Source organism: Phascolarctos cinereus, unplaced genomic scaffold (genome assembly GCF_003287225.1).
Source record: "Phascolarctos cinereus isolate Bilbo 61053 unplaced genomic scaffold, phaCin_HiC Scaffold_4;HRSCAF=312, whole genome shotgun sequence".
NCBI lineage: Eukaryota > Metazoa > Chordata > Mammalia > Diprotodontia > Phascolarctidae > Phascolarctos > Phascolarctos cinereus.
The window spans coordinates 545,297,932-545,315,173 of record NW_027555847.1 but is presented as its reverse complement, the minus strand read 5'-3'; the positions used below and the strand labels follow the sequence as shown (position 1 = coordinate 545,315,173).

Sequence of the window (17,242 nt, the reverse complement as noted above, 5' to 3'; positions counted from 1 at the left end):
AAGTACATTATCTTCTTACCGATTTAATCTGCTTATTTTCAAACAAATTTTATGTATTTTTCATCTACAATTATACTTACTGTGTTAAGTCTTGACCACATTCAGCACATAAACCTTTCATAACTACTGGGTGGCTACATCCTTCTAATCTCACCAGAACACCTCTGAAAAACAAAGTGACGTGAAACATTTTAATAGCATAATTTCTATGTAAAATCAGTGTGTTCTGCAGTATTTGAGATTAAAAAAACCTCTGAAAAAGAAATACATTGAAAAATAATATTTAATTAAGAAATGATGCCTGATTAAATCTTAAAACTACTATTATACTTTAAAGTACAAAATATTAGAAAATATCCAAAAAGGTATGTAAATTTTCCTTAGATATCATTCCTACTATACAGACAAAAATCTAGCTACATTTTTCCACCACAATAAAACCACAATATTTATAATTTTATACATAAGCTTTTTGTTTTTCTTATACTTCACTCACCACAAAGCTACTTTTTGTTATCCCTGAAAACAGTTATATGGTTATTTGATATACTTTTACAGGCATTAACACAAAGTTAAGAACTAAATTTATACAACCCTGGTTTAACAATTAAGTTTAAATCTCAACATGTCTAGGGACAGCAACTTCCATCTCACAAAGAAGCCCATTCCAATGGGCAACTCTAACAGTGACAAAGTTATTTCCTCACTCTTACTTAAAATCTAACTCCCTGAAACATAGTTCTGTCATCTGAAACTAGAATGACACCAATTCCTCTTCCACAAAAGGGCTCTTTGTCTTCTCCAGGCTTAAGTTCCAGTTTATCTTGCTACCTCTTATTTGACATGTTTTCCAGTCCCATCACCATTCTGGTTGTTTTCCTCCTTACTTAGTGACATTTCTCTTAAAACGTGATGCTCATAAAGGAATACATTGCTCTCTATATATAATCTGTCCAACAAAAGCTATAGTAGTACTGTTAATTCTCTTTTGCTATACTTCTCTTGTAACATCAGTAGTTTGTTTGTTTGTTTTTTTAATATACTTCAGGGAACAATATACAAAAGCTGAGCCTTCCCACTATTTCCGGATGAGAGTGGGATGCTATTACACAAATTTATGCTATACAGACAACAGTAGTCACCCCCTTTTTTTTGGCAGTCACAATACTCTTAAGCCTGTAATCAGCTGGGCACTCCCCAAAGTTTTGGTTTTTTTCCCCCATATTTGCAATGTTTATACACCATCATGTATGGAAAAAACTTTAGCCTAAATGAATGAGCTTACATTTATGATTATTCAACTTCATAGTGCTAAATTTGGACCTGTAATCAGAATCCAAAGAATTAAGTAGAATTTTTTTTCTTTAAGTAGGAATATCCTAAGGGGGGGGGGGCGCAGATCAAAATCAGGTTGTTTCCATTTATATCAGTTCTTGTTAAAAACAAACAAACCAACACACCCACAAACCATAAAACACCACAACGTATAAAGAGGCTCTCATTCTAACTTAAGAAACATTAAGTCTCATAGGTAAAAAGTAGTATGGGGCAGGGGATTGAGGACTAACCTTAGAGTCAAGAAGATGTGGTGTAAAACTAGGTGATTAGATTAAATGGCCTCAAAGGTTCTTTCCAGCTCTATATCTGTGATCCCATGACCAGAGTTCAAGTCCTGTTTCTGACATTTACTATCTGTGGGATATTGGGCACGTCACTTGAATTCCCAGTGTCTAAATGTAGACCAGTCACCAATCTGCTGCAGTGGAAAGTATTTCCACATCTGGAGTTCTTTAGTGAAATCATATACATACACCACCCTCCCCCCCCCCCCGAACAAGAACTACCATAAAAAGCAGAAGTCTTTGGAAAGTAGGCTTTAAAAGTAACTCAAATGTCTATACTCTTTGATCTACAGATCCCATTGTTAGGCATATATCCCAAGCAAGTCAAAGACAGGAAAAAAAATGTCCTATATATACAAAAATATTAATAGCAGCCATTTTACAGTAGCTAAAAACTAGAAACAAAATAGGAAACCACTGATTGAGGAATGGCTAAAATTGTGACACCTGAGTGTAATAAACGTTATTATGTCTTAAGAAATGGTCAACATGAAGAATTCAGAGAAGCATAGGGAAGACTTAAATTAACCAATTCAGGATAAAGTAAGCAGAACTATATAAACCATATGCACATGACTACTATATACACAAAACAAATCTGAACACAATATAATTATAATGACAAAATCTGGTCCCAGAGAAGAACTGATAAAATGTACATCCTTCATCACTCCATTGAAAATGTATGGGAGTACTAGCATAGAATATTGCATATGCTACCAGACACAGTACACTGTTGGTTGGTTTTCATCTACTGCCTTTTTTCTCCATCACTTTAATTTTTTTTGCTACAAAGGACATCTAGAGTAGGGAGTGGGGGGGAAAGAGATTTATTTAGCAACGAAGCTGGTATAAAAACAGAGGGCATCAATAAAAATAGTATTTTATATGTATGCAACATAAAAAAATAGCATGGATGCTAAAGTCAGGCTTCTTTATTCTGATGTTATAGAATAAGCGAGTTAGGGGCACTGACAACTCCACCTCAGCAAAACAGGGAAATAGGGAAGACAGGGCTCTGTGTCATAAATCATTGATCTCCCTTTTTTAAAATTTGTGTATCTGTGTAATATTTTCCAGAAAGTTTTATAAGTAGGTCACAAAAGGTTACAGACTATAATGACCACTCATAGAACTAAACACACCCAAAGTCATAGAATGACTTTCATATATGAATGGCTATCTTTACTTGTCTCCTTTCCTTAACTCCAAACAGCACTAGACAGCAAGCAAACTGTTCTGGGGGTTGACTTCTCACTTGATGGCCAGCAGAGGGAACCCTCTGACCTAGCATCTTTTCTACCACCTTTCTTCTGCAAGGGGAAAGGATTATGTTCCTACAATGGTATTTGGAGTTACAAGGGTCATTAGTGCCATCTAGCCCAATCTTCTCATTTTACAGATAAAGAAACTTGAGCCCAAAGAGGTTAAATGACTTGCCCATGGTCACACAGGTATTAAATGGTAGAGGTGGGATTTGAACTGAAGCCTTCAAACACAGTGCTCTTTTCTGTTTCCCCACTACTCATATTCAGTTAAATTTTACTCTTACAAATAAATATCTTTTGTAGACACATCAAATTTTCTCATTTTTCCCTCTTTCCCCTTTAGAATCCAACTCTTGACCAAAAACAGTTTCCTTCCTCCTTTTCATTTTACCTGCGGATTTTTAAAAAAATCTAATTCAAATATTTAAGCAACTCTGGGGGAAGGAAGATACAAAGTTTAGATAAACTAGTTGTCATTGCTTACACTGCCTCGTGGGGGGGATGATACACAAATAACTGTAACATAAAATAATCCATAAGTGCATAAGAGGTATGAGCAAAATATTGTGTGATGGGAGTAGGGGAATAGAGGGATAGGAAGCAGAGAACCAAGGAAGGCTTTCATAAGCTGAGAGGGGTAGGAAAAAAAAAAGAGAGCATACTAGCTATCTGTTGCTGTTAGTCATTTTCATCCATGTACAACTCTTTCCTGCATGTCAGAAATGTCCAAAATTTAATTGGGCTGCCTCTGGAATTTTGTTGTTATTGTTCAGTCATGCCAAACTCCTGGTGACCAAATTTTTGGATTTTCTTGGCAAAGATACTGGAATGTTTTGCCATTTCCTTGTACAGGTCATTTTACAGATGAAGAAACTGAGGCAGAGGGTTAAGTGACTGTAGAGGGCCGGCTTTGGGGAGTTGGAGGGCTTAGGCCAGCCCGGGTCTTACCTGCTGTTTGTACTAAGCCTGACAGCTGTGAAACTCAGGATGTCGGCTCACCACCCCCCCTGTTCCATGTCTTGAGAACAGGATGCAGGAAGGAAGGAAACGGATGGGGTACAGGACAGGACACAGGAAAGAATGTAACAGACAAGGTACAAGGAAGTAAGGAAATCACTTAATTAGATTTGTACTTTTCATGAATAATAATGTTACTATTGCTTGATCCAGTACTATATAAGCCTGAGCCCTCAGATCAGTAAACAGAGTTTGTTCTTCACTGCTCTCACCTGGCCAGTGATTCTTTCTCTCTTCACACTCTGCCGGCATCAGACCACAGCTGGGGACGCAGGCGCTCCCGGCAAGTGACAACCAAGGCAAGAAAAGTAAGAGATCACCAGGTTGTAGAGGACCTTAAATGAAAGTACTACACCAGTTCAAGTGAATGGTATTAAGTTCTAGAGTGGTTTGCAAAAGAAACAAAGGGGAAAAGTGCAACAAATATTGTGAAGGCAGAATTAGCAAAATTTGAAAACTGGTTGGAGAAGAAAAGAAGGTTGGGGGGAAGCTACATGGCACAGTGGATAGAGCACTGGCCCTGGAATCAGGAGGACCTGAGTTCAAATCTGGCCTCAGACACATATCACTTACTAGCTGTGTGACTCTGGGCAAGTCACCTAACCCCAATTGCCTCAAAAAAAAAAAAAGAGAAGGTTGGAAAATGTTTGCAATAAATTATCAGGATGAAGTAAGGAAGAGGAATAGGTTTAGGCCACACTGAGTCTGAGGCCCTTGTATAACATCCTCATAGAGATGCCCTGTACAGTTGAGATATAGATTATGTAGGAGTCATCTGCATATAGATGATAACTGAAAAATGAAAATTGATGAAATAAGCTATTTGAAAAGCACTTAGCACAGGGCCTTTCACCTGGTAGGTGTTTAAAACTTACTCCCTTCCCTTTCCTTTTGAAAACATATAACTGAATAAAATTGTAAAGGAAAAAGTATACAGACAGAAGACTGACACGGTCAGAACTTTGGGAGTATACCCCTTTAGGGGGCTAGGAAGAGAAGCTCACAAATGAATAAATGAAAAAGTATAAAATTAAATAAGGAGGATGAAAACTGCAAAAGGTCACTGGATTAAGGAAAATTCCAGAGAAAATTTAATGAGACACATCAACAAGCCCTCTTCTAACACAGCAAAGGTAGAGGTATGTATATTACTAGGACAGAATATCATATATGTTCCCTGCCCAGTCTCTGTATCAAATGTTTTTCCTAAATGTTCTCCTTTGTCCCACAGGAAGAGGTGGGAGGCGAATTACTTCAATATCAAGACAAAAAGATATCAATAAAAATTTAAAAGACAAAACAATCCAATCTAATACAAGCAACATTTGTTGCACCTATTATGTGTGCCAGGCACTGTGCTAAGTACTGGGGTGAAAGAAATCACTAGATTTCAAAATTAAGTTACCAGTAACTTAGGTTACCAGTAACCCCAGAGACGAACTTCAGTGGAAGCCAAACTGCAAAGACAAGTCTAAAAAGTGAACAAGTGATATGATACATAGACTTAATTTTGATCAATGGGCATGAATGAATGGAAAAAAAAATAAATTTATTAAGTATCTGCCATGTACAAAGCACTAGAGATACAAATGGAAAGGTAAGACAGTCTCTTTTCTCAAACAATCCTAATAGAGAAGATAAAGCATATGGAAGGTTTCAGGTATAAATAAGATGGAGAGGTTCCACGGTCCTTAGGGTTTAAGTACAAAGCAGATGGTAATACCTCTTCTTTAAAGTCATTTCCATCGACAAAAACCATCAGTTTTTGATGTTAAATTTTTAGACAAAAACTTTCTTTTCTGGGTTCTCAGTAGCTGTGACTATATCACCTGCAGGAGCAGCTGCCAAGCTGTATGAGTGCGTCCATTTTAATCAAGGAAGCAGAATGCTAGGTTTGGAAATGAAATTAAACAAAGAACCAGTGTCAACCTCTAAAGGCCTTTACAAAAGTCCAAAACTCCAACTACTCGATAATTAAGACTGCTTTCCCTCAAGTTTAACATAGACACTTTTTACTAAACTTGATTTTATTCTATTACTAATATTGCAACGATGTTATTTTCCATTTTTCAATCATAAATGTAAAGAATTACAACTAGTTCTTGACCCACTACTTATAGGAAAATGTACTCTAATTTCCATTCAAATGACTTACAAATAAACTTTATGAACACAACCTATTCATAAATTAAAGTTAATTTTGTACTCAACCCTAGTTCACAACTTCAGTGTTATCTTTGATTCTTTACTATCTCTTCACCCCACAAACAAAACAACATAATAACAGCTAACATTTATATATATTTTATATGTATATGTGTGTGTGTATGTGTGTGTGTGTGTGTGTGTGTGTGTGTGTATATAAATTAAAAATTTGCCAAGTACCACGCTAAGCACTTCGTAATTATTATTTCATTTGACCCTGGGAGGTAGGTGCTATTATCCCAATGAAGACACTGAGGCACAGAGAGGTTAAGTAACTTACACAGGGTCACACAGCCAGTAAGCATCTGAGGATATATTTCTCTCTATTCCCGTCGCACTTAACCCCAGTTCAAGTCTCTATCATCTCTGACCTAGACTATTGCATTAGCTCCCTAACTGGTCTCCCCACCCAATCCATCCTTCCTGAAAGTTCTAGTCTGTCCATGTCATTCCCTACTCATTAAATTCCAGTGATTCTCTATTACTTCTAGGATCACATAAAGTCCCGTTTGGCATGTAAAGTTCTTCCCAACCCACATATCACCTTCCACTCATTACTACACTCCACACAATTCATACCTGTCTACTACAAGGCCCTATCTCCAACTAGCTGGCCCCCATGGCTGGAATCCCTCCTCACCTCCACTTCCTTAAATCCCCAGCTTTCTTCAAGATCGCTTGAAGCAGAAGGCTTTTCCTGGGTCTCTTTAGCTGCTAGTGCCTTCCCCTCTAAGGCTTTTTGGCATCTACTGTGCATCTGCCATATACATACCTACATGTACGTGTTGTCTCCTTCATTAGGATATAATCTTAAGAGTAGGGACTATTTTTGCTTTTTCTTTATATCGTCATTGCTTAGGACAGTACCTGGTACAGTATGAAGTAGGTAAGAAATGCTTGTTGATCGATAGAAGTTGACCCCAACACCAAGCTTAAATTTGCCTCTATCATTTCTTCTACCCACTGCTCCTTCATCTGCCCTCTGGGACAAAATAGAAATAGAATCATTTTTCCACATGACAGCCCACCACAAACCTCAAGAAAGCTATCATATCCCATCCCACTCTACCCTCTACCTGGCTCTCAGTCCTTTTCTCTGTTTAAACATCCCCAGTTTCTTCAACCAATCTTCATATGACTTTTACCAGACTAGTTGCCCTGCTCTGGATACCCGCAGCTTATCAATCTCTTTCTTAAATCAAGATGCACAGAATTGAATACAACACTTCAAAATAAGGTGGAATAAGAGCAGAGTACAGAGGGAGTAGAGCTTCCTTATTCTTAGAAGTTATGCCTCTTTGAATGCAGTTCGCATCTACATTATCTGTTTTGGCAGCCATCTCCCAGTGCTGACTTGTATTGGGCTTGGAGGCCACTAAAACCCCTACTTTTTTTTTCCAGACAAACATGCCATCTAATCATGCCTCCCCAATGTATTATTCCTAATCCTGAACTGTCTAATGTCACTAGGTCAATATATTTGTCACACTGACCAAAACAATGTTAAGATCAATAATGAGTCACAGAGGTAGACTTCTCTAGGCCATATCACTTGAACCTAATAGTTTGAAAAAGGGAGATAAAGACTTTCTATTTCCATCATTAAGTCCAAAGGTGCCTTAAGACGGCATTGCCAAGGAATACAGCCAATGAATATAGATTTCTTTAGCATCCTATGCCTAAACAAAAATTCATTCACCAAGCTTCGAGTACCTTTTGAAAAAAAGACGTACGATGTATGTGGTAATAGGACAGGAAACAAAGGAGGGCAAAACAAGGTATCACTGATTTCCATAAAAGCAATTACTCTGTTTGATACTATTATTGCATATCAACCCCCCCCCCAAAAAAGAGCAATGTTATAGAGAACTGAAGCTATGACTAAGAAGGTTATTAAATACTAGAGAGATTGTATTCCTCCTGGTTTGGCCATCAAAAATAAAAATACAAAAATCATGAAATAACTCCTTAAATAATCACTCTTTGTATTAAAGCAAAGAAGCCCAAAGCTATCCTTAGTAGTTTTTTACTCAGTACTCATCTTCAATGAGCAAATTAGGTAAATTAAGTCAATTTTTTTTCTGCTTAAGCACAATGTAAAAAAAATTGTTATGTAGGGGCAGCTAAGTGGTGCAGTAGATAGAGCACTGGCCCTGGAGTCAGGAGGACCTGAGTTTAAATCCAGCCTCAGATACTTGACACTTACTTGCTGTGTGACCTTGGGCAAGTCACTTAACCCCATTGCCCAGCAAAAAACAAACAAAAACAAACAAAAAATAGTTATGTAAAAAGAGCACTGGACTAAGAGTCAAATTATGGTTGAGTCCTGCCACTATTCAGCTATGCAACCACGAGCAAAAATTTTAGCTTTCAAAAGGGGCCCATTTTCCTCCTCCATGTGTTGGACCAAAGCAAAGGTTAACTTTTTTGCGTCACATCAAATGACATACTGTTAAGATGCTTAGCACAGTGCCTGGCACATAGTAGGCACTATATAAATACTTATTTCTTTCCTTTCTCCTTCCCTCATAGACCATTTTTAACAGTCTGGTAAACTTATGGGACCCTTCTAAGAATATTTTTAACAAAATAAAACTCATAGTTACATAGGAAACATTATATTGAAACAAAGATGTAATTTTTTCCCCATCTAAGTTCCACAGACCCTAGGATAAGAACTCTTAGACCAGTGTCTTAAGTCCCTTCCTACTCTAAAATTCTAAATTCCTTTATTTTAATGTAAATTTTGCTATTATGAAAATTCCATGAGTTTTAAAAAAAAACTTTATTACTAAGATTCTTTGGTATGATCATTATGAATTATCTACTCTTTTACTCTTCCATCGCCCACCAAAAGAAAAACTTATATTCAGCCTGAAAGTAAATGACACCAATTTGCCACTAAAAGTCTAGCTATCAGAGACAGAGCTGGGCCTAACCACAAATAGAGGTAACCAGCATGTTAAGTGTTCAACAATTTGGTCACTAGCCATCTACGAACAATTTCTCAGAGTTGTGGTTGAGGCAGAAACCCACAAAACAACTGAAGTTTAGCTACACTGCAGAATCTGAAAGGGGTCAGCTTAAAGATAAAACAAAACAAAGTGGAAGATAAAATAAATATGCTTAGCCTCCCTCAAGAAAATCCTAATACAAAAATATAAAATTATGAAAATTTATTTCTAATGCTTCTTTACAGCATTCCTTTAAAACTGCACTTTCCTATTAAGTCAATTTATGAAGAATATGTCTTTTGAGCTACTTAGATTATCTTTTTTAAAATAAGTTTTTATTGCTGCCTTCTGTTTCTTATATCACCATAGTTATCAAGTATCTCCCCCTCTTCCCAAAGCCATTCTCTATGACGAACAGTATTTTTACAGAGGGAAAAAAAACCCAAAACCCAGCACAACTGATATTCATTGAAAAAAATCTGAAAAGATGTGCAATGTGTGATTCCTATGGACCTCCCACCTTTCTGAAGAGGTGGGTTGGAAGTGTCCCATCATATCTCTTCACCTGAGTCTGCTTGATCTTTATACTTTTATTATATTCTGATTTTTTTTTTGGCTGTGTAGTTGTTCTTTCCATTTACATTGTTTTAGTTATTGTATATATTTTTATTGGCTCTACTTTCTTCACTCTGCATCAATTCATATAGATCTTTCCATGTTTTTCTGTATTCATCACATACATCATTTCTTACAGCACAGTATTATTACAGTCATATAACACAATTTGTTTAGCCATTACCCAATCGAGGGGTATATCCTTTATTTCCAATTCTTTGTTATCACAAAAAGTGATGCATAACTATTTTAGTGTATATAAGGACCACACAAATTTTCAAAGTAAGATATCTATACTCTTGTCTTCTTTGCCTTTTAATTTTTCCATATATACTACCAGTATGGTAAAATGGTGGGGTAAACAAAAATACATGTTGCCTGGACAGTGGCATGCAGCCAACCAAATAAGTTCATCAATACGTATATCATGAACGAGTGTAGCAGATGGACAATGAGATGGGAAAAGGCTTACAGGGGAAGATCGGGCTGGACTTCATTTCAGAAACTACACAGTTCTTCCTATTGTCCCAAACAGCTCACTGTCACAAATGCTCATTTTCTATCATCAGTATATCTCTCCCAAGTGATTCCATGCAAGTCATGAAATAATTTAGATGAATAAATAACTAAAAAGGTAATATTAAGAAATATGATATGCACAAGTAGACAGCAGGCTGTTATCAATAATGGTGAATACATACGCAAAAAAATGGTATAAAAGGTATATATAACTAAAAAAGGAATCCCATATAAAGTCTGAAGATCTGTTTGAATCCTGATTCTGCTACTTACTTCTTTGGCCTTGGGCAAGTCATTTATTGGAGCCTCAGTTTCCACAACTCTAAAGTCCTTTTCATCTCTGCATCATAAAATGTGCTTTTCTCTTTTAGCAAAACAGAGAGACAAGAGAAAGGCCTTTACTAAGTTAGACCTGTCCTTTATACAGCACAAAATAGGAAGGCATGGAGGGGATTTCAATATGCACTGAGTCAGTCCCAAAGCCTCACAGTCGAAACACCACAAATCAGAGGTTGAGAAAAGAAGAACAAGCATAATCAACAAGTGAAGCTCAGCAATTTCTCATCCCAACAATTATTTTTGACTTGAGTTCTTCACCTTTTTTTAGTCCCAGCCCAAGGGTGTCTCTGGTGAAGGCTATGGACCCCTTCTCTTAAGATTATGTTTTTAAAAGTATAAAATATATAGGATTATAAAAGAAATCAATTATATTGAAATCCAGTATCAAAATATTAAAAGAACAAATTCACCGACCCTAGCTTAAGAATAAGTTTTAACTGGAAACCATATATTCAGAAATTCTTCAGGTATCATTTGTTAACTCAAAAAAAAAAGTTTTGTTCTGTTTTTTAAATAACAGTAGCCAAAATACATGCTTATGCTAAGAAATCAATGTCTGACAATACATATTATACTTTCTTGGATCCTATAGAGCAGTGTTGTCACACTCCAAAAGAAAAAGATATTGATTTAGAAAACCACAAATTAGCATTCTTTATTTTGTTAAACATATTCCAATTACATTTTAATCTGATTTAGGCCTCACTCAGAAGTTTTGCTGGCTGCTTGAGGCCCAGGAGCAGTGACTATGACACCTCAGCAAAGAGCGTCTTTAAACACCAAACATTCTACAAGACTCACAGTCTTTAAATAAGTTTAATTCCAAAGTACTCAAATAAAAAAATTAACACCAATACCACCAACACCCCACATATAATTTGCCACCATACAACAAATGAAGTAAAAAGTTTTAACTGTTTCCTGTTAAACTATAACTAGACTTGAAATATAAGCAACTGTTAGTTTAATAGGACCCACTGGGCTATGTGATACTTTTACACCCTGCTGAGTTAAATGTGATCTTTTGAGCAATAGTCAACAGGGAAGGAAAAAAAACAGCTTAACTAGAATTAATTTTTAAAGCAAACAAGATCACTGATGCCAGTTTGAAGGGGGGAAATAGGAAAAGATTTTAGAAAACATCCAAAAAGCCTAAACTATTATAAATAAAATTGAAGTATTAAGTAAGTTGAGTTTGCAAAAACATTATTTCTTTAGACTTTTGGAATGTTTCTAGTGTTCTAGGTGAATGTTTGCACCAAATTTCCTTACCCCTAGTCTTCTGCTTCTAGAAAATAAAATACAAAAGCAATTTAATAATTAAACTAATACACTGAGGTTTGGTCTTAAAGATAAATTTATCTTCTTTTAACTAGAGAGGTCCCTCCCCTTTCCCCACTAAAATCCTGTGATGCCTTATGGAAATGATCCTGGTATGCCAACAGAGAACAAATTATGGCAGGTCCAAGTTAGGACTCTTAAGTATCCAAATGGTAACAGATCAGGGTACTTAAGGACTAGTGTAGTTAAGTGCAAGTAACCTAAAGCTGACCAAGTGATGGGTTTTTGGTGATAGTCACAGAAACTAATGAAAACTAAAATGTAGAGGGACTTGCAATGTTTCATCAGAAGAAGATGTGTCAGAAGATCACAGATTTCAACCTAGAAAGTACCTCAGCTGTCAAATAATCAAATAATCCCAACTCCATTTTAAATATAAGGTTATGAACTAAAGTGAAGTGACTTATAAAGTGACTTGTTCAAGTTCACATAGATATTTAACTCAAAATAGAGACTCTTTATTACACCACAATGTTGCTACACCAAAGGAATCATGGCTTCTTGAAATACTGGAGACTATTGTCATACCATCATAAAAATTCTTCTTTTGGAGGATAAACACAATCTTCATGCTTCAATAGTAACAGTCGTCTCCAAACTTACTATTACAGACACTTGGAGATGATTTCCAATGACCTCTTCTCACATTTGCCTTGCCCTGTTGGTTTTTTGTTTGTTTCTGGTCATACCTTGTGTTGTGCAACACAAATAGGATATTCTGTGCCATGATAGCAATGTCATAAAACAAAAAGTCAAAAATAACAATGATTTTCAGTTCTAGGAACGAACAGGTTCAAATGGTGTTAAAAATTCTCAAATCAAAATTAGTTTAAATTTTACTTCAGTGGCAATTTCACAACTCCTAAAACACTGGAAGTTTCTGTGACATGCACAGCCTCAAAGCTACACAAATACCAGACTTATGCCCTCTGTAATTACACCTACTGGTTTAATGGAAAGATGACCAACCTTGGAACCAAAAGACTTGGGTTCAAATTCAAGCCAACTCTACTACTTACTAGCTGTACAACTTAAGGAATTTAAGATTTCCTCATCAATAAAATGGAGATAGTAAATCTGCAATGATAATTCAATCGTTAGGAGGATAAAACTTTAATGTAAATTGATTTAAAAATCTTAAATCATTACATAAACTACCACTAAGTTTAGGAATATGCTCATATTTTACTGATATAGACTAATCTCTAAAATACTCAAAAAGCACATCACTTAAAGAGGAATAGCATGGAAATTCTTTAGGAAAAGATACCAAAAGAATGCTGATCGAATAATCCAAGTTAAGAATTGTTTTTTAAAAATTGCCTCACAGGCTTATAATTTTCAAGCTAACAAAACTTTGTTTCATTTCTCTTTAATATCATGCTTTATTTAGTAAGCAATACTGAAACAATACAATGTCAGATTACATGAGATCTTCCTTTTCCTTAACATTATTTTAAACAATTTAAAACTTATTATTTTAAACAACTTTTTAGTTTTAATGTTGGCCACTAATATTATTTGTTGTGTCACCCTGCACAAATCACTCATTTCTATGCCTCATTTTCCTCATTTATAAGATGTGGAAATTGAACTAGATGATTGATAAAGTTCTTTTTCCAGGTCTCCAGTTTCAGTTTAATAATTCAGGCACATATCACTAATATAATTTAACCTTCAGATTAGTATTCTGACAAATTAACTAGTACAAGATTTTGAATTTTAAAAAAACAATAAGTGAAAATTGTATATCAGCAGTCAAAATGTGAATATCTCCCTCAGAATCTATTATTTACCTTTATTTTACAAGTTTTAAAAAGTTTGATTATTTTATTGTTTAATATCTGCTAGAAGCAGATGGAAAAGCAAATTAGAATGGGGAGGGAGAGAAACAGAAACAGTAGATCTGTTATAGGAAAGCACAGAGCTGAAAGTGATAGATGGCAGCAAGATAAGCAGTAGAAAAAGTTTTAAAAAAAGAAAGAAACCCAGAAACTCAAACACATAGAGAGCAGTCTCGAGTCATTTAGTGATTTAGTGCAGGAGAAAATAAACTTGAACAGCTCACAAAATCAAGAGCACTGTTGGATTAGACAGGACTCCCAAAGGCTACTCAGAACTTGAAGATCTGGTTCAACCCTCTCATTTAAAATGTTAGAAAATAAAATTTAAGTTTTTTTTTTAAAGAAACTAAGACCACATTCAAAAACTGAGGTTCATAATGAACTCAAGTTATCAAGAAAAGACTATGTCATGTTTACCATAAACTGTAAGACATCACAGAAGCATAAGTGACTTGCCCAAGGTCACACAGTGAATATGTATTAGAAAAGTAATTTATACCAAGGTCTCTTCTGATTCCAAGTGAAGTACTCTGAACACTATCACAATGCCTCAAAAATTAGCATGTATGAAATGGCAATGTCACACGAAGAAAACTATGAAGGAAAAAAAAACCTCAGTTTTAAGGCCTGTTTCTTAATCACAAGTGCCCACCTATGTGAAAATAAACATCCTTTGCTCCTACTGAAAAAGTCAGGCATGCTTGTAGAAATTAAAATACATCATTCCTTGGCACACACTAATGACTATAATGAAGCATTAAACTTCAGTTCAAACAAATATAATTAGAGCTGCCAGAAGAAATGCAAACAGGGCCCTAACTAATGACTTTGCTAAATGGTCTTTCCCTAGCTAAGCCTCACCAAAGATGAGTTCTCACAAACACTATGGAGCCTAATGAACAAAGCAGGAAAGCCCATGCCTAGAATACATTCTGTCCTCACTTCGGTCTCTTATAATTCATTGTTTCCTTCAAAACTATGATTAAGTGCCACCTTTTACATGAAGCTTTTTCTGATCCCCCAGTGACTAGTACCTCCCTTTCCTCCTCCCTCAAATTACCTTTAACATATTCTGTATATTCTTATACATGTATATTATCTTCCCCAAGACAATATAAATTTCCTTAAGTATTGTCATTTTGTCCCTATTCCCTTAGGCCAAGCATAGAGTAGGTACTTAATAATGCTTGCTGATTGAGAGAATTGAGTATATAAAGATAGACACGCACGCACATTTTGTAGATAATGGAATCTTAAAGCTAAGAGAGGCATCCTTGGAGATCAACCTCCTTCCTTTTATAGATGAAGATAGGACTCATCCAAAGATATCTCCCAAGGTCATGACACATGGAGAATTAGTGGCAAAAAGGGGACTCAAAACACACAAAAAACATGTCATGTAATAAAGATCAGGAGTAAGAAAAGTTGCCCAAGGAAGACATTATCATAGCTTATATCAAATTACTGTGTCAAATCCTAAAAACCAATTCTTCCTTTGACCATTCCAGATACCATTCCATCTCTCTCCTCCACAAACAACTTCTTGAAAAAGTCATCCATATCCAATGCCTCCATTTCCTTACAACCCACTGCACCTTTAACTCCTACCATTCTACTGAAACTGCTCTCAAAATGCCAATGACCATCTAACTGCCGATTCAACAGCCTTTCTTATGGTTCTTTTTCATTTTCCACCGGGATTTGACACTGTTCTGCCATATCCCAGCACTGAACAGGATTTTCTTGGCTTCGGAGAATATATACTTTCCTAGTTTTCCTCCCAATTCAATAACTACAATTGTTGTCTTCACTGGCTCCTCATCCAATTTTATCCACCATGTATCTACGTGCAAAGCACTGCACTAGTAGAGAGGCTGAGGAAGGGTGTTGCTTACTACTGTTGCCCCAAATGATCTTCTCTTTCTTCTGCACTCTTTCTCCCTGGACAATCTCATTCACTCTCTAAGGGTTTTAAGGGATTCCTCCAATGCAGAAGATTCCCACATCTATTATCTCTCCAATCTAGCCCTCTCTTCTGAGCTCTGGACCTGAATATTCAAGCCTATGCTATACCTCCAACACGATAGCCACCTCCAACTCAAAATAACCAACACTATTCTTCTTATCTTTTCTCCAAAATTTGCTTTTCCTTCTGACTTTCCTACTTCTATTAATACTACCAGTCATAGGTCATCAATGTTCTAACAATCAGCTTTTCAAAACTCTGATTCTTTCCTCTCTACCTTACATATCCAACCCACTGTGAAGTCTGGTTAATTATATCTCTACAAGCTCTCTCATATCCATCTTTCTCCTATTAATGCCATATCCACAACCCTAATAACATTTGCCAGGACTATTGCAACAGTCTCTAAATAGGTCTTACCACCCTCTCTCTTTTCCAAAATATCATTCAAACAGCTGACAGACTAATCTTCTTTATGTGGCTATCTGGCCATGTCAATATTTTGTGCTCAATTCTTCCGGAGATCCCTCTCCCTATTAACTACTAAGCAAATTTCAAACTCCTCTGACATCAAAGGACCTCCAGGCCATCCTCCATTAAGCTGCCAAAGTGGCCTTCATAAAGCATAAGTCTGACCATGTCATTTCCCTTATTCAATAAACTTCATTGGTTTCCTGTTGCCTTCAGGGTCATGAACATAAAATACTCTGACCTTCAAAAACGTTTCTAGCTTTCTTACACCTTACTCTCCCAGTTTGCTCTGTGATCTAGTTACTCTGGCTCTAGCCTCCTTGCTATGGATCACATATAACACTTCATCTCCAGACTTCATGTATTTTCACACATTCCTGGGCATCTCATGCCTGGAATGCTCCCTCTCCAGGATTCCCTGGCTTTCTTCAAGTCTCATCTAAAATCCCACCATCTGCAAGAAGCCTTTCCCTGTCTTCCTTAATGTTAGTGACTTCCCTCTGGGCTTATCTCCAATTAATTCTGTTTATATCTTGTTTGTAAATAGCTGTTTGCATGTTGTCTTCTGCATCAGACTGTAAGCTCAACTCCTGGCACATAGTAAGAGCTTAATAAATGTTTGCTGACTTGTCCTGTCTCCACAAGTGGAACCAATTTGCCCAGTCTTATTTCATATTACTTCCCTCCAAATACTTTATGATTAAGTCAAAACAGACTATTCTCTGTCCTCCAAATATATGCTGTACCTTTGCTTTTAGTGTTCCCTATGCCTGAAAAGACCTCCCTTTCACCTCTTTACCTATTTAGCCCAACTAAAATGTAAACAACTTTGGACCTTCACATTGCTTTGCAATTCTTGAATGGCAAATGCTCACTACATATTGTATTTATTTGCTAATGTTCTATCCTCCATTAGTCTGAACTTCACAAAGGTTATCTAAAATATTATCTAATACTCATATCTTGAACTGAAAGCAAAAATATACCAAAAGATTGACATTCCTGTTAAATTTAATTCCAATGGCGGGAAAAAAAAGTAATGTCAACACAGACAATGTAAAAAGCACTGAATCTGATGTTC

The 17,242-nt window shown here is 36.2% G+C and overlaps 1 protein-coding gene across 3 annotated transcripts in view; it reads right to left on the bottom strand.

Moving 5' to 3' along the window:
- Positions 1–17,242, bottom strand: part of CTDP1 (CTD phosphatase subunit 1) — a 167,037-nt gene that overhangs the window by 147,502 nt on the left and 2,293 nt on the right. For all 3 annotated transcript variants that reach the window (XM_020986907.2, XM_020986908.2, XM_078153555.1), the window contains exon 2: positions 81–164. In XM_020986907.2, coding sequence (XP_020842566.1) covers positions 81–121 — 41 coding nt within the window. In that variant the 5' untranslated portion in view covers positions 122–164. The remainder of the gene's footprint in view (positions 1–80; positions 165–17,242) is intronic.